Genomic DNA, 19,406 nt, shown 5'->3' on the forward strand with positions numbered 1-19,406 from the left:
GTAGACAGCTTCATGCAGCAATAAGAATATTGAGTTATCGAGGTAAAATATCAGTGTCCAAGATAGTAGCTACCATAGATATTAAATGAAGCAACATTGCGTTGTGCTGAAACACCACAGGGCACATGACTTAACATAATTCAACCTGAAGCTCTAGAAAATGTAGATGTATGAATAAAAAGAAAAAAATTCAATTGGTTTATGGTAAAACTGCTAATATGTATAAGGCACTATTATAACAAAACATACGAATTTTCTTAAAAAAAAGCGAATCACGTGATGAAACATATAAACTACATTATAGTTTCCTAGACAAGTCAATAAGAGAGAGAGAGAGAGAGAGAGAGAGAGAGAGAGAGAGAGAGAGAGAGAGAGAGAGAGAGAGAGAGAGAGAGAGAGAGAGAGAGAGAGAGAGAGAGAGAGAGAGAGAGAGAGAGAGAGAGAGAGAGAGAGAGAGAGAGAGAGAGAGAGAGAGAGAGAGAGAGAGAGAGAGAGAGAGAGAGAGAGAGAGAGAGAGAGAGACTCAATTACCCTCCTATGGATGGCTCCAAGTTCCTTAACATTTCAAGAGATATCAAGGAAACATGGAAGGGCAGGCAACATGGTGCTTTAAAACGAAGCCATCAGTATTAGTGAAGAGGAGGAGGAGTAGGAGAAGCGGAAAGACTCTACCAACTAATTAACTAAAATTAACTAATGGGGAGCATACGCCAGGGGTCGCATCGCTTCACGTACTCGCCTTCTATACCCCTATCGGTCACCCCGCGCAAGCTTGTATGCCTCTGCCCTGTCCATCCCAAGCTCTGCACTTACTTGAAAAAGTATTTGTTGCCGACTAGGGCATACGCTGGGTCAGGCGTCACCTTAGCGTAGCGGTGGAGAGCGTTCTTCAGTATTTCCTTGTTATAGTTTGTTTTACCCAACTGCAGTTTTTGGAGGATCTTAGCCACGGTTTCTATTCCTCCTCTTGTAGCCCACTTTGTGACAACGTTTCCTGAAAAGAATTTTCAGTACAACCACCGAGCAATCAATGAGACCATACGACGATTGGGCCAAGGCAGTACTTACACTACGATTCTCGTTCTTGTCTAGTGTTGGTAGACCTCTTATGATACGTGAAAAAGCTCTATAGTCAATGTTTTTCCGGCAAGACCACACCTCCACTATTCACTAACGCCTAACCCAAGCCAAAACATATGATTGATCTTGAGCGTTTGGCCCTCAATCTACAGAGGATCCTCGAGAGTGCCGATCATATTTATATTGTTTTGCATTGGCAGGTATACTCACAAGCAGAGGCCAATTTTTTTTAAATGCTCTGTGTAAATAATGTATATATCATCACGAACCTAAGTGTAGCAATAAAAAGCCTGTGGTCATCTGCATATAACTTTTTATTTCGGAAAGCGTTGCAGTTTTGGATAATCTTTGAATATGTACGAACGGGGACGTGAATAACTTCCTTGGTTACCCTTCTTGCATTATATACTAATCAGATTAAAGCCTCCATTTGACTTGCCCGGTGAGTCCCAGGTTTGGCGTCTTAGAGTGGCAGACAGGTATATGACCCTATTACGGACCTGTCAAAAGGCAAATGAGATTGCTAGCCAAAGGCGATCTGGTTCTAGAATGTGGATTCATACTCATGACCATAACCGGGCACTCTGTAGCCCTGTGCGTCCTCACTTTCCCTTCCTTGATGGGTCTTTTGATCTATCTCTTGATCTTTTTGTTTCACCACAATACTTTCGCCATTTTATTCCGTCTTTATCATCGCCTCTTCCTACATTTTTTCTTTCTCGAGGTCTCATGGGTGTATGGGCTGCTAAACAGGCAGCGTGTAATGTCTGCACTCCTTCCTCTCCCTCTGTTTCGTCTCGGTTATAGTAATAATAATAATGATTATAATAATAGTAATAATACTAATACTAATAATACTAATACTAATAATAATAATAATAATAATAATAATAATAATAATATTCCGGGTTTTTAGGCGGTCTTCAGGGCAGCATATGAGCAGTCTTAAGCCACTCGGCGGTGACTCAAAAATCACAACTGTGGCAGTGGGTAGGACTCGAAACCGCGTCCTTTTGGACGCGGCGCCGACATGCTAACGACTCAGCTATACTCCCTCCCCGAGCTATGTGTCGGTCCCCGTGGTTCTGGTGCCAGGAACATCATCATCATTTTGCACCTGAATGTTGCAAGATTCAGGATGTTGAGAATTGCGGGTTCTTTATATCAGAAACCAGAGTTGTACAGTTCGATATGGTATAGCAGTGCCGAGGGTGGGTGGGCGGGGGTGGGGTGGGGGGATTAATGTGACTTACCATATCCTCGTAAGAACTCGCAGCAGAGTCCTTCAGAACTGCAGAGAGAGAGAGAGAGAGAGAGAGAGAGAGAGAGAGAGAGAGAGAGAGAGAGAGAGAGAGAGAGAGAGAGAGAGAGAGATTTACATAGATTTACATAGAAAATCAGACCACACAGACCCCATGGTCCAGACTTGGTGGTCTGTCCTTAAACCTAAGTGATTTTACATTAATCAGAAGACTCCAAAACGTTGCATTTCTACTCTAGTTGATATTAAGTTGAAGGAAGTGACGGTCGAGCTTATTTTTGAAGGAGTCAATCGTGTTACACTGGACCACTGATGGTGGAAGCTTATTCCATTCTCGCACTATAACGTTGGTGAAGAAAAATTTGGTGCAGTCTGAATTTACTTGTCTACATCTGAGTTTTACGCCATTGTTCCTCGTGCGCAAAGTGTCATCGATCATAAACAATGTTGATCTGTCTACATTCGTGAAACCATTAAGTATTTTAAAACATTCGATCAGTTTTCCTCGGAGGCGACGTTTCTCAAGAGAGAACATGTTAAGGGTAGAAAGCCTTTCTTCGTAGGATTTGTTGCGCAAGGAAGGGATCATTTTCGTTGCCCGACGCTGAACACCTTTTAATTTAGCAATATCCTTTGCATGGTGGGGAGACCAAAACTGTACCGCATATTCCAAGTGGGGTCTGACTAAACTGTTGTAGAGCGGGTATTACATCTTTATTCTTGAATATAAAGTTTCTTTTAATGAAGCCCAACATTCTGTTCGCTTTATTTGCTGCATCGATGCATTGCTGTGAGAATTTGAGGTTTGACGCGATTTTGACCCCCAAGTCCTTGACGCATTGAACGCTTTTGAGTTTAACGCCGCGCATTTAGTATTCGAACTTCTTATTCCTCGTTCCAATTTGAAGGACCTGGCACTTGTCTACGTTAAAGGCATCTCCCATCTATCCGACCAAGCTGAAATTTTGTGCAAATCCTCTTGGAGGCTTTGCCTGTCTTCGTCAGTCAGAACCGAGTTACCAATCTTTGTGTCGTCTGCAAATTTACTAATGCGGTTATTGAGTCCAACATCCACGTCGTTGATGTATATAATGAAGAGCACTGGGCCAAGGACCGAGCCCTGAGGGACGCCACTAGTGACAGGCGCCCACTCTGAAGAGAGAGAGAGAGAGAGAGACGACCTTCTCTCTATATATATATATATATATATATATATATATATATATATATATATATATATATATATATATATATATATATATATATATATATATATATATATATATATATATATATATATATATATGATACGTCGAGGAGCACGAAGGGATGTTTGTCAGTCAGCAAGCTAATCACATTCAACACATAAAAGCTAAGCAACAATATTTTTCAACATACATATCATATGAATTTTTACCGGCAAACTGACTCATTGATGAGCTTTACGACTGTATCGGATTTCATCTTTATTTTGTAGTCCTCTAAACGCGCATGTGTTTTCTCCGAGACGAGGAACGCCGAGCAGTGCCACTTGTCATGTCTTGCGAGCATCTTTGTCTTATCACTGAAATTACCGGTTACATTTACTTTTTTTTTTCATTATTATTGTCCTCTGCACATACATGAAACAAATCCGTTGATATGGGTAAGGTACTGTTTTGCAATGGCAGGTCTCTTGATAATAGTTCCGCACTGGGTGACATACTGTTCACGAGCCTGCCACAGCTAACGGGATAAGGACAAGAGGACAAATTGTATTTAATCGATTAAGTATTTTGAGGGTTCAAATCAGAGAGAGCTTATATAAAACAAAAAATAGTAAATAGTGGTTTTAAATGTCAGGTAGAACAAAGTCGGAGGATGATCAGTAGGAGCAATGTGCCTTGAGTCGCAAAGAGTGGAATCTTCAGCTAAAGACTAATCAGAAAGTTCAGCAAATAACATAAGATTATGAAAGATGAAGAAGCAAAATTGTTGTAGAGAATATTGGCTAAATGGAAAAATTAGAGTTAGCAAAATTTGACATTTTCTACATTCTTTTTTTAACGTTTTGGCCTATTTCGCCTGTAGACTTTCCTGGTGGGACCTGATGGTCGGCCCAGCCCGTTCTGACGCAGGTAAGTGTTTATGGTGGCCCCATCCTGCTTGGTCCATGCTACCCACCCGGAGCTCATACTTGAGCCTCTCATCAGAGAAGTAATCTAGAGTCTGGGTTGCTAGTGTTTTTTCAGGGCAGCATTGGGTAGTCTTAGGCCACTAAATCCCAGTTGTGAGGCGGCCACGGCTCGAACCCGCGTCCTCCAAGACGCCTGCACGCTAACTATTCAGCCACCCCCTCCCTAATTTTTATGTTTACCTTGATTCGAGGCTTCCTGTGTCCAGGCTGTTGGTGTTTACACAGGTACACGAACGTTTTTTTAAATTTTATTTTTTTACGTTCAATAATTTTTAAGATTTTTAATTTTTTTATGATTTTTACTCCATTTTTACTACTTTTTTTTTGTTTTAACAACTAGGTCCTGCTTCTATATTACAATAGTGTTCTCTAAAATTCTTGCAAGATTTTCACATTGTAATTAATCAAAGATTTTCAAAGTCAAAGACATATTTGATCTCGATTCCATGCAAAAATGCAAGGATCCGATTAGCGGAAGTTCGAAGGCTCAGTTACTTTTTGTGACCTACATCTCAATCTTGGAAAGAAACAGAACAAGGGCTTTTTTGCATAAGGGGTAGGGAAGGTACATAATAGTTTTGTCCTTATCTCAGAGACAATCACCTTTGTAACGCACTGGGCATACCCAGTGTGAATCTCATCTCAAGACAGTACTGTTTCCACTAGTAATCAGAAAAGTCTAGCGGGTCTCTCTCTCTCTCTCTCTCTCTCTCTCTCTCTCTCTCTCTCTCTCTCTCTCTCTCTCTCTCTCTCTCTCTCTCTCTCTCTCTCTCTCTCTCTCTCTCTCTCTCTCTCTCTCTCTCTCTCTCTCTCTCACTTAATCAGCTTCCTTGAGGTTGGGCGTTCTGTATTGTCTCCGCCAGTTCTTCTCCCCCGCACAGTTGCTATCTATATACAGCTCTCCTGGACAGAGTAGAGTTTAAGGTTCTTCGTCTCATCAACTTCCCTCCTCTTACTGATAGTCTTCAACCTCTTAAATTTCATTGCCATATTGCCGCTCTATCTTCTATCGATATTTTCACGCTGACTGCTCTTTTGAACTTTCTAACTGCATGCCCCCTCCCTCCCGCGGCCCCGCTGCACACGACTTTCTACTCAAGCTCATCCCTGTACTGTTCAAATCCCTTTCACTTTGAGTTAAATAGCATCTGCACTCTTTCATCCCTCACGCTGGTAAACTCTGGAATAATCTTCCTCCATCTGTATTTCCTCCTGCCTACGACTTGAACTTTTTCAAGAGGAGAGTATTAGGACATCTCCTCTCCTCCCGAAATTGATCTCTCTTTCGGCCTGTCCTCTGAACGCTTTTCTATAGGAGTAGTGAGGAGCGGGATTTTTTTCATTATTTTTTTTTCCCTTGACCCGTTTCATTTGCTGTAAAAACAAAAGGTAATTTCACCAAGCGAAGCAAAATGCCAAATCACTGCCTCCTCAGTGGGTCTATAGGCCGTACAGGAGAGATAAGACAGAATACGAGAATAATGTTATGATCGGAGGAGCCCAAGAAAGAGTATTATTTAGAGTGATGGGCGTATCCTTTAGGTGGTTCTAGATACTGAAGAATAGTAAAGATGTAGGGTTGTGTACTAGGGTGGTCAGTGAAATATGATAAAAGTCACTGCAGGTGGTGAAAGTTGAAATATCCTGAAATGGATATTTCAGCGAAGTGAGAGTTTATATAAATATGCTGCACTTTAGAATTCGAATAGTCTGATAATAGTAGAAGTAGGTGAGAGGCACACAACAAACATAATTATTTACTGATTGAACGAAAAATGAGTCGCAGCCAAATGGTGGAACGTTTTGAAGAATCAAAGTTGTCGGCATGAGAACAAGTGATGTCGTTGCGTACATCCAAGTAAAAGCAGGATGAAGCTTTGGACTGAAATTTGGGATAGAAAACGTAGGAGGGAATTGAATTGCAAAAATTCCAAAGAACTGAATGTTGCAAAGCTAGTGAAGAAACAGTTGAGCAAAGTAGGCAGGTCAGAGTTGGGATGTTTTTGGTTTACTCTCCACATGGGGATTCCGAAGTGGGTGTTATCTTACGTGGTACATTGTATTTCCAATAGTTGCTAAATCCACGTATATATTAGCTAAATCAAAAAGAGTATCAGTAAAGAAATGAATAAGCGCAAAGCGTACCTCGCGTGATGAAGCGTCCGGTGGTTGTTGGCTCGAAGGTTTTCCCGCGGAACAGCCACTGCTGACACTCGGTGAAGGCATATATAAGGTTTTCTATAGTCTTGTTATCGAAGTTTAAAGATGTGCCATCAAACCATGTGAACACTGTGCCAATAGTCTGTAACGGGGACAAATACATATAAATAAAAGATTCTGCAAATAAATGCCGGCGATTTTCCAGCCGCCGTTAAATGAGCGAATATCACTGTTGCGCTATATTTTACTGTCTATTATACTCAGTATACTATAATTAACTTTTTGCCAAAGGAAACACCGGGGGCAATTCATCCAAGCCGAGAAATTTCAATCATTTTTTTCATATGTATATAAACCCATGAGCGAGTTCCCTCGTCCTCCTCAAGGGGCTATTACACTGGGCAAATTTTCAGTGGCTCTTCAGTCAAACCACGATTTCCGCTGGCGTGGTTCTCATATTTCCGTGGTTTTCTAACGTGTCCACGATCTTCCAAAGCTACACTAGATTTCACCAAAGGAAGGCGGTATTACTCACCACCATCAGCAGCAGCAATAACAAGAAACAAATGAGAGCCACGCTAGCCGAAATCGTGGTTTGACTGAAGATCCACGGAAAATTTGCCCAGTGTAATAGCCCCTCTTCATGCCATCTTGGATTCATCCCAATAAGTACTGTTGCAGACCTTTTCCATCATAAGTACTTTATGGCTTGAGAAAGTGCATCAGCTTCATCAAGCTACAGGTTTTATTGGTGTCCCCTCAGACTCCCAAAGTGTAGTGGTTAGCGTGTCGATTTACGAAGCCACGGACTCGGGATCGAATCCTACCCCGCCAGTCGTCATACTGCTCTTCCAGCTTTTCTATCTCCCTTTTATTAAGGTTTGTTTAATTTTTTTTTTTTTTAAGTTTCTGCCGATGGCGGTGGTAGGCTATCTTGGGGGGCATGATGGTCATCCCTAGCCAGTTATGGTGCGGCAACTGTTTATATAGGTGCTATCTTGCTTGGTTCAGGGTGTTACTTGCAGCTCATCTCTGACCCTCTCTTTATCGACATAATCTAGAGTCCCGGTTGATGGGTGGTATACAGGACCGCATGTGGGCAGTAAATGCATAATCCCAGCTTGTGCTAACCACTCAGCCACCGCCTTGCCATAGTAAATAGTTATTATAGAATTGAAAAAATACTTTCCACTAGCTTGCCCCCTCCGACAGTTACATATAACGGAATTATTTATATCAGCAGCAATTGATCCATCATGCCCTTTGCATTTATGGCAAACCATATAATAAGTTAACTGTGAAGCAGATTCAGACAGAGAGGAACAAAGACAAAAACAAACCCTACCATCAGCATCTCTCTTCCATAGCTGCCGTTGTAGATCATGTGAAGTATTTGTGCGAAGTGTTCATTGCTATCCTGTACCTCTTTGTTGTGCTGGTGGATGCACCCATCAGGCCTGAGAGAGAGAGAGAGTTTCCATATTATTTACCAAGATGTAAAGGTACTTCAAATGACATGGCCACCAATATTTTGCCTCTCTGCATTTGCGAACTACAACGTTGGTGAAGAAATATCTGGTTCACTCTGAATTAATTTCTTGAGAGTTGTCAAGTTAGAGACGTGTCATCGATTATCAATTTAGTATTGTCCACATCTGTAAAGCCAATACGTATTTTGAAAATGTTAATAAGTTTTCATTGTAAGCAACGATTATGACAATAAGTTAAGAGGTGAAAGTCATTATCATTATTTCCTCTTAATAATTGCGGAAAGACGTGTTGCCCTGCGTTGAACACAACTCAGCAATCTCCATACCATGGTGGGAATCCCAAATTAGTACTTCATACTCTTAGTGGGGTCTGATTAAGCCACTGAATAATGGCTGCATGGTTGCATACTGAATGAGACATTTATATTAATAATGCCTAATATGCAATAATGGGAAAATTTCCGGCTTGATGTGATTTTGACACAAAAATCGCTAACACACTGTATTGTAACCATATGGTCATATTTTGTAATGACTTCCGTGGATAACTACCAAAGATGTTTGAAATTCCACTCAAATTTCCCATCATCAAATATAATCCTATGACTGGTTAAACAAATGTCACACACACACACACACACACACACACACACACACATATATATATATATATATATATATATATATATATATATATATATATATATATATATATATATATATATATATATATATATATATATATATATATATATATATATATATATATATATATATATATGTATATATATATATATATATATATATATATATATATATATATATATATATATATATATATATTTATTTATTTATTTTTTATTTGTTTTTTTTTACAGCAAAGGATGCAGCTCAAGGGCACAAAAAAAAAACAATAATAATAAAAAAAGCCCGCAACTCGCTGCTCCTAAAAAAGAATTAACAGCGGTGGCCGAAAGAAAGATCAGTTTCGGGAGGAGAGGTGTCCTGATACCCTCCTCTTGAAAGAGTTCAAGTCGTAGGCAGGAGGAAATACAGATGAAGGAAGATTGTTCTAGAGTTTACCAGCGTGAGGGATGAAAGAGTGAAGATGCTGGTTGACTCTTGCATAAGGGGTTTGGACAGTATAGGGATGAGCATGAGTAGAAAGACGTGTGCAGCGGGGCCGCGGGAGGAGGGGAGGCATGCAGTTAGCAAGTTCAGAAGAGCAGTCAGCATGAAAATATCGATAAAAGATAGAAAGAGAGGCAACATGGCGGCGGAATTTAAGAGGTAGAAGACTATCAGTATGAGGAGGAGAGCTGATGAGACGAAGAGCTTTTGACTCCACCCTGTCAAGGAGAGCTGTGTGAGTGAACCCCCCCCCACACATGAGATGCATACTCCATACGAGGGTGGACAAGGCCTCTGTAAATGGATAGCAACTATGCGTGGGAGAACTGGAGGGGACTGTACAGAACGCCCGGCCTCGAGGAAGCTGATTTATATATATATTTATATATATATATATATATATATATATATATATATATATATATATATATATATATATATATATATATATATATATATATATATATATATATATATATATATATATATATATATATATATATATATATATATATATATATATATATATATATATATATATATATATATATATATATATATATATATATATATATATATATATATATATATATATATATATATATATATATATATATATATATATATATATATATATATATATATATATATATATATATATATATATATATATATATATATATATAGATATATATATATAGATATATATATATATATATATATAGATAGATAGATATAGATAGATATAAATAAATAGATAGATAGATATAGATAGATACATAGATGGACAGATGGATAGATATAGATGATTAAAAAAATCAGGAGATCAAATAAGGGGTTTCAGAAATAAAGCAAAAGCATGTTTGTGCACCGGGTATAGTCTGTTTTAGCAATATAATACAGGTGACGACACCCTTCAATTTTGACTGGCTAAGTGGTAGCCAATCACTGCGCTGGAAAATTTTAGTCCGCTTGGGCCTAGGAACTCGCTCTGCATAAAAAAAAAATGTTAACACCTCAAAATCACCATGAAATATTAATTAATTGCAACATTGGACATGTACAGTTCCCAAACTGTCAAAAATTATGATGAGAAATAAAACACTGTTAACATGAATATATATATAAATATATATTTGTTTTTATCGTATAAAAAAAGTTCATTCATCACATCTTTGTGGGCATCTCCGATAAAAAGTAATTAGTTGTCTAGTGTTAATAAATTAATGTTTTAAATAATGACTCATGAATGACAATGCTACTATGAAAACACAGGTAGGCCTTGTGGTATTCCAGATGGTATTAAAAAAAAAACTAAAAACATACCACAGAGTCGTGACGCCAACGGCCAAGGTGGAAGCAAACTGATGGGTACTGCGCGGTGATTGGCACAGCTAATCAAAATCATGAGAGAAAGACAGGAGGCGTGGCCGCCTGTTATATTTCGGTGAAACAGACTATAGCTCTTGACAAAGGGAACTCATGCACCTCACCTCAAGCCATTATCGCCATAAGGGTTCATATCGGCGAGGTCTTGGTGCAGTCTCTCCATAACGGATGAATGGATATCGTTGCGCTTTTCTCCCTCACTCAATGTAGCGCGTACCTCGGTTGTTAAGGCCCGGGATCCCAGATTTGCGCCTGCAGGAGATCGTGGTAATAGTAATGGTGACTACAGTTATGATGATAATAATGATAGTAATTATGGACATTATTCCAAATATAGTAAATTTATGCATATTATTCATATAAATAGGGTGATAGATATATTCATAATATTAATGTTAGCGGTAAATATTAAATATAATTCTTCACTCTTTTGGACGTGTCAAACGCTGAGGACGTGTTGGCACGCCATGAACCTTATTCCTCCCACATGTTTGCCATGTACAGCGTCCCTGTGAAGTTTGGAGACTCGAGTCCTAGAGGTTGTTTGATGTCACAGTCGTGTGCTGTGGCTAGCAAGACACTTCTTTGTTTCCTTATTTCGGTTTCCTTATTTCGACTTTCAGAGCCAGCATTAAGCGCGAGGTTGGTACCCTGTAGTTTTATTTTTCGTGTGAGTGAGTGATTATTTGTGGAGCAAGGAGAAGCGCAAGAGTAATACCACTAAATCAAACATTCCTGAGCCCGACAGTGGTAAAAGAAAGGTAGGTAATGTTTCCCAGAAAAAGTTGCAAGCTAAGTGTGTTTCTTTGCCTGAGGGGTTAAAGGTTTATTACACAATCTGTATTAGTCTTATATACGAAGCGAATATTCTGCGGGGCGCAGCTTGCGTAGAACAATTAAATGTAGCAATCACCGAGACGTGGATGGATTGGGGAAAGCTTTTCTCAAGCGAATATGAATTAAAAGGGTACAATTAATTCTATGTAAACAGGCTTGGGAGGCGTTGGGGTTGGGTAGCTCTATATGTAAAATACACTGTCAACTTGTATATCAATATTTCAATTAAGTTAATTAAGATTGGGGCAAGAAGAACCTGGTGTCCTTCAATGCCTCAAAAACACAGTTTCTCCACCTATCCACTCGACACAATCTTCCTAACAACTATCCCCTATTCTTTGACAACACCCAGCTATCACCTTCCTCAACACTAAACATCCTTGGTCTATCCTTAACTCAAAATCTCAACTGGAAACTTCATATCTCATCTCTTACTAAATCAGTTTCCTCGAGGCTGGGCGTTCTGTACCATCTCCGCCAGTTCTTCTCCCCTGCACAGTTGTTGTCCATATACAGAGGCCTTGTCCACCCTCGTATGGAGTATGCATCTCATGTGTGGGGGGGCTCCACTCACACAGCTCTTCTGGACAGAGTGGAGGCTAAGGCTCTTCGTCTCATCAGCTCTCCTCCTCATACTGATAGTCTTCTACCTCTTAAATTCCGCCGCAGTGTTGCCTCTCTTTCTATCTTCTATCGATATTTCCACGCTGACTGCTCTTCTGAACTTGCTAACTGCATGCCTCTCCCCCTCCCGCGGCCCCGCTGCTCTCGACTTTCTACTCATGTTCATCCCTATACTGTCCAAACCCCTTATGCAAGAGTTAACCAGCATCTTCACTCTTTCATCCCTCACGCTGGTAAACTCTGGAACAATCTTCCTTCATCTGTATTTCCTCCTGCCTACGACTTGAACTCTTTCAAGAGGAGGGTATCAGGACATCTCTCCTCCCGTATTTGATCTTGCTTTCGGCCACCTCTTTTGTTTCTTTTTTAGGAGCAGCGAGTAGCGGGCTTTTTTTATTATTGTTTTTTTTGTGTGTGTGCCCTTGAGCTGCCTCCTTTGTTGTAAAAAAAAAAAAAAAGTGTTGCATCAATATGGGGTAGTTATGTGAACTCAAGGGACAAGATTAACTGAAGTGTCGTATATTGGCCTGGGCTAGAATCCCGGCCTGGGCAGTCAGTGTGCAGCCCACCTAGGTGTTCATCCTTTCGGGATGGTAAATAGGTTCCCGGAGAAAGTAACCTTTTCTTATAGATGGAACACTTAAGTAGAATATGTTATCGTCTCATCAATCCCCCTTCTCACACACAGGATACCTTACTTTGTCTCTAGACCTGCCCACTCATATGTGCTACAAGCCCACTTACTCTCATTCGTCTTTCTTAGGCCAACTTTGTACACTCGACAAAAAGTTCTGGAACACCTGGGCACAATAGATGTGAAAATGAATCGATCACGGCTAGTTGCCTCGGAATAGTTGGTACCCCTGCTTGTGAAGACGCATCTGAATCCATTACTGTATATAATACGTTTCGATCCTGTGTTGATTTGATGGTCGCAGTAAGTCATGCTCACGTTAGTCTTAGTGGAGACCCCGCAAAACCGGCGCAAAGTCATTGTTATCCTTTACACTGAAGGCCTCATTTATCGCCAAACAGCACGGCGGATTGGACTGTCCATTTCTACAGTATCACTATGGGCCAACAGATTATGTGCAAACAGGCTCCATTAGTGACACGCCTCGAAGCCTCGAAGCAGACTGGTGCATACACTCATTTTTTAAATAAATACCTCCCATCCTCATATATTTTCTACTTAGCCAAGCTGTCGCAGTATGTGGTTTACGTATTAATTTTGGCAGCTATTTTAATTTTACATATTTTTAATGCCAATTATACTCAAACTACCACCTGGAATTATTATTCCCTCATTTGAATAGGACTGTGACGTCAGCCACAGCATTTAAACTGACTGATAGTCCTGCAGCGGAATGGGTTACAAAATCATTTTATTCACTCAGTTGTGTTATATTAGCACCAGAAAGACGTAAATCTACAGACGAAAAAACACCCTTGTAACGAGGAATTATCGCCGCAACTAATGATTATACTACGGTTACTTAACATATATTAATTCCATCGAGATCAAGCGACAAGGCTGATCAGTGCGATTACCAATGCTCCGCGATAATAACCACCAACTATATGATGACGGCACGAGTTAGTGCACGCGTTCACAAAGTTTTTCGTTGCGCCTTGTGACACTAAATTTGTTGTTAAATAACTACTAACACACCTCCGGAGGTGTATTAAACGCTAACAATATTATCATATAAACATATATATGCTAATAAATCGTGTTTTTCAACTAGAAGTATAATTTTGCGAGTAAGCGAAGCCAATTCATTTGTAGAGTGATAAGATAAACATTCTTTGAGAGGCATGAGGATTTTTTTTAACAGCAGAAGAAACAGTTCAGGAGCACAAAAAAAAAAGAAAAAAAAAGGAGGAAACTATAATGAAAAACAAAGCCCGCTACTCACTGCTCCAACAAAAGAGTCAAGATAAGTCGCCGAAAGATAGGTTAATTTCGGGAGGAGATGTGTCCTGATACCTTTCTCTTGAAAGAGTTCAAGTCGTAGGCAGGAGGAAATACAGATGAGTGAAGATTGTTCCAGAGTTTACTAGCGAGAGAGATGAAAGAGTGAAAATTCTAGTTAACTCGTGCGTGAGGGATTTGGACAGTAAAGGGATGAGATTGAGTAGTAACTCGTGTGTGGCGATGCCGCGTTAGAGGGGGAGCCATACAGTTAGCATGTTCAGAAGAGCAGTCAGCGAGAAAATATCGATATAAGATAGAGAGGCAACATGGGGGCGGAATTTAAGAGGTAGAAGACTATCAGTAATAGGAGGGGAGCTGATGAGACGAAGAGACTTACACTCCACTCTGTCCAACAGAGCTGTGTGAGTGGACCTCCCCCACACATGAGATGCATACTCCATACGAGGGCGGACAAGGCCCCTGTATATGGATAACAACTGTGCGGGGGAAAAGAACTGGCGGGGACGATACAGAACGCCCAACCTCGTCGAAGCTGACTGAGTGAGAGAGATGTGAAGTTTCCAGTTAAGATTTTGAGTTTAGGATAGACCGAGGATGTTTAGTGTTGAAGAAGGTGACAGTTGAGTGTTGTTGAAGAATAGGCGATAGGTGTTTGGAAGATTGTGTCGAGTTGATAGGTGGAGAAATTGAGTTTTTGAGGCATTGAAGGACACCAGGTTCATTTTACCCCAATCGGAAACGATTGCAAGGTCTGAGGTTTAAGCGTTCTGCAGCTTTCAGTCTGGAGTCTTTTAATTCCTTTTGAGAGGGTATTCTGTTGAAAGAAGTTGAATAATGAAGAATGGAGTCGTCAGCGGAGTCGTCAGCGTATGAGTGGATAAGACAGTTTGTTATGGAAAGAAGATCATTGATGAATAATAGGTGAGTAATAATAATAGGAGAGTAGTAATAGGAGAGTGGGTGATAGGACAGAGCCCTGTGGAACACCACTGCTGATAGGTTTAGGGGAAAGACAGTGACCGTCTGCCACAGCAGAGATAGAACGGCCGGGAAGTAAACTGCAGATAAAGGAACAGAGAGAGGGATAGAATCCGAAAGAGGGCAGTTTAGAAAGCAAAGAGCAGTGCCAGACCCTATCGAAGCTTTCGATATGTCTAGCGCAACTGAAAAAGTTTTACCGAAACGGCTACGAGAGGATGACCAAGAATCAGTTAAGAGAGCAAGAAGATCGCCAGTAGAACGCCCCTTGCGGAACCCATACTGGCGATCAGATGGAAGGTCAGAAGTGGAAAGATGCTTATGCATTTTCCGGTTAAGGATAGATTCAAAAGCTTTAGATGGACAGGAAAGTAAAGCTATAGGGCGGTAGTTTGAGGGAATGGAACGGTCACCCTTCTTAGGCACAAGGAGAAGTAGATGTTGACACGCAGAGGCGAAAGAGTTTGACCAGGCATGGTGTCAGCACGGAGGCACAGTTTTTTTAAGGACTATAGTAGGCACTCCATCAGGTCCATAAACCTTCTGAGAGTTGAGGCCAGAGAAGGCATATAAAACATCATTCTTAAGAACCTTAGTAACGGGCATAAAGGAGTCAGAGGGGGGATGAGAAGGAGTTACATGCCCGGAATCATCCAGAGTGGAGTTGTTACAGAAAGTTTGAGTGAAGAGTTCAGCCTTAGAGATAGATGAGACGGCGGTGCTGCCGTCAGAGTTAAGGAGAGGAGGGAAAGAAGTGAGGTTGGAGGAGATATTTTAAGCTCTGGAAAAATTAGAAAAAGCAAGGTTTTGACATTTACTATGGATGAAAGAGCTTCTGGTAAGTCGTCGAAGAATATATTTAGCACGATTCCGGGCGGAAATATGAAAATCATGGTTAGCGGGAGTTCGAAGGCTCTGGTACCTTTTGTGAGCTGCCTCTCTATCTCTGACAGGACGAGAGCAAGCGTGATTAAACCAAGGCTTTTTAGCATGAGGAATAGAGAAAGTACGTGGAATGTATGCCTCCAATCCAGAGACAATCACCTCCGTGATGCGCTGGGCACACACAGAGGGGTCTCTCTCCTGGAAGCAGTAATCATTCCACGGGAAATCAGAAAAGTACATGCTCAGGTCTTCCCACCCAGCGGAAGCAAAATGCCAAAAGCATCGCATCTTCGGTGGGTCCAGAGGATGTACAGGAGTGATAGGACATAACTGGGGAGGCGGTGGCTGAGTGGTTAGCGTGCCGGCCCCGCATTCCGTGCGCTGTCCATGATGCGAGTTCGAATCTACCGCTAACCACCTGGGATTTTTCAGTCACCGCCGAGTGGCCTAAGACTACCCACATGCTGTCCTGAAGACCACCTATCAACCCGGACTCTAGAAGAAGCTGTGCAGAGCAAGTGAAATAGAAAATGAGCTCCGGGGGAGAGCATGAGCCAATACTAATGGCGCCACTATAAGCAATTGCCTGGGCCACGACGGGCTGGGACCAGCCATCAGGCCGCAACGTAATAGCCTACCGCCGCTATAGGCCACATGTAAAAAATAAAAATAAATAAAAAAATAAGGTTGTGATCTGAGGAGCCCAACGGAGAGAACAAGTTGACAGAGTAAGCAGAAGGGTTAGTGGTAAGGAAGAGGTCTTGTATGTTGGGCGTGTCTGCAAGACGGTCGGGCATACGTGTTGGGTGCTGAACCAGCCGTTCTAGATTATTGAGGAGAGCAGAGTTGTAGGCTTGTTCACCAGGCTGGTCAGTGAAAGAGGATGAAACCCAAAGCTGGTGGTGAACATTGAAATCTTCTAGGATGGAGATTTCAGCGAAGGGAGAGAGAGTCAAGATGTGCTCCTCTTTAGAGTTCAAGTAGTCAAAGAATCTTACATAGTTAGCAGCGCTAGGTGAGAGATAAACAGCACAAATGTATTTAGTAATAGAATGACAATGCAGTCTTAGCCAGATGGTGGAGAATTCAGTAGAGTCAAGGTCGTGGGCACGAGAGCAAGTGATGTCATTGCGCACGTAGGCGCAACATCCATCTTGTGATTGAAATTTATTATAAAGATAGTACGAGGGAACAGAGTAGAGATTGCTGTCAATAGGCTCAAAAACCTGTGTTTCGGTGAGAAAGAGAAGGTTAGGTTTAGAGGAGGAGAGAGGGTGCTCCACAGAATGGAAATTGGAACGAAGACCGGGAATGTTGCAGTTGATAAGAAAAATGTCTGAGGAGTTATCAAGACACCTCTCACCGGGAGGTGCATACTATTTATCATCTCAACTATATTCTCTCTAACTCTTTTCCTAGTCAGCAGTCGATTTGGCAAACCCCTATTTACCCACCGATGGCGACATTTTGTTTACGGCTTGAAGGTCAAATCTTTACCAACATCCTATTAAAATTTTGCATCAAAACATTCCTGTTTATTCTATATACGCCAGAATTTCTAACTTTTCTGCTTAATTGTATAATTTAAGTGAATGAATTAGCTCATACAGATAAGAACAATAGCATCCTTCAGAAAGAGGTTATACATCCCGTGGCTAAGATCATATACGTGGCTTATTTTACGATATTTCTTGATCTACGCTTAACGAGGGTCAATAAAAACGTTCATAATAATATAATAGTTTAACAACATACATTTGACGTATTTCTTTTTCCCGCTGACCGAGTATAAATAATTCTGTGGAATTCAGTCAGCCAGTGAGTCTGGCAGTTTTTCGGGTGTTCGTGCATGTTCCCAATACGGACTTGGGATGGATGACTAACTCTACAAGGCAAAAAACTGGCGTCGAATATAAAATGATTAAGAAAAAGAAAACCTGACATTAGAAAGCGATATATTTAGTAGCAAGGGAAGTGAAAAACGATACAAGGAAAGCAAAAAAACAAACAAACAAAAAAAAAAGACATACATATGAAATCAGAATAGCGAGGCACGCGAAGGAGGATGCAATGTCATTTAACGAAATGTACAGTACAAAAGCAAGGAATGATACAGGGCCATTTATACCTCAGGATGGTAAGCCCCTCGACAATAAGGACACAAAGACAACATTAAAGGAGTAGGGCCCGCCTCTTAATGGTATTTGCAACAAACATCGTCTTGCCCTGAAGCAACCCAGATGCTCATGGAAAGGGAAGATGAAATGTTATGTGATAAGAGAACAGCCAGGGAGGGTGTCGCTAAACAGATAGATAAACTAAAGAAAAGTAAGTCTCCCGGCCCAAATGAAATTTTCTAGCTGCTTCTCAAGGAATCTTGAATCATATGTCTAGACAACTGGCCATCATCTTTAGATAGTCTCTTGACGCAGACGTAGTACCATCAGTATGGGAAGAAGCTAATGTGCCGATTTAGAAGGAGGGTAATAAATCAGTTATGTCAAATTACCGCCCTAGCTGTTTAGCGTTACTCGTAGAAAAATTGTTCGAGTCTTTTAAAGCAAAATTTATCCGCAACCTTCTAGAAAACGCAACCTCATCAGTACCCCCAGCATGGATAGATTGAGGTTAAATTTTGCTTAACTAATCTTTTCACGTTTTATCAAAATGTGTACGAAGCAGAAAAAAGAGAATATATTTATGATATTGTTTAAGGACGAAAATAATTATATTGTTCATCTCGAATTTAGTAAGACATTCGACAAAGTGCCTCAATAAAGACTACTCACTATAATAAAGACCAATGGTATAGACATCGAGGGAATGCTTAGAGAGAGAATGCAGAAGGTTCAGGTTAATGATGACATATCGGACTGAGACCGACTAACTAATGGAGTTAAACAGAGATCAGTGTTGGGTTCATTGTTGTTTGTCATACACATTAATGATCTCGACTACGATATAACCAGTAACATAGGAAAGTTTGCCGAAGTCCGTGATCAACACGGAAAATGATACCGATATTCTCCAGGAGGATTGAAACGTCCTGTACAAGTGGGCCGACAAATGAATGGTGAAATTTAATATCGATAAATGTAACGTCCTTAGTTTTTTTTTCTTTTTTACGTTTCAGCTTGTGGCGCCGGTAGGCTTTCTTGGTGGAGCCCGGTGGTCGGCCTTATCCCGTTGTGGCGCAGGGTTGTGCTTACAGTGATCTCGTCTTCCTTGGCTCATGCTGCCCCCCGGAGCTCATCCTTGATCCTCTTTTCAAGGGAATCTACAGTTCGGATTGAAAGATGGTCTTCAGGATAGCATGTGGGTAGTCTTCGACCACACGGCGATGGCTGAAAAATTGCCTGCTTCTCTGTCGCTGCGGACGGGACGCGAACCTACGCATTCTTGAACGCCGCGCCAGCACGCTAATCTCTCAGTCATCGCCTCCCCAAAGAAGAAGAA

General features: G+C 40.9%; 1 protein-coding gene across 1 annotated transcript in view; it reads right to left on the reverse strand.

Annotated features, from left to right (window-relative positions):
- The window catches only part of LOC126994699 (chondroitinase-AC-like), a 93,117-nt gene that overhangs the window by 38,766 nt on the left and 34,945 nt on the right, over positions 1–19,406 (reverse strand). Inside the window, exons 6-9 of the mRNA XM_050853998.1 lie at positions 10,792–10,939; positions 8,023–8,134; positions 6,663–6,819; positions 814–994 (exon numbers count right to left, since the gene is read on the reverse strand). Coding sequence (XP_050709955.1) covers positions 814–994; positions 6,663–6,819; positions 8,023–8,134; positions 10,792–10,939 — 598 coding nt within the window. The remainder of the gene's footprint in view (positions 1–813; positions 995–6,662; positions 6,820–8,022; positions 8,135–10,791; positions 10,940–19,406) is intronic.

Source organism: Eriocheir sinensis, unplaced genomic scaffold, assembly GCF_024679095.1.
Source record: "Eriocheir sinensis breed Jianghai 21 unplaced genomic scaffold, ASM2467909v1 Scaffold850, whole genome shotgun sequence".
Lineage (NCBI taxonomy): Eukaryota > Metazoa > Arthropoda > Malacostraca > Decapoda > Varunidae > Eriocheir > Eriocheir sinensis.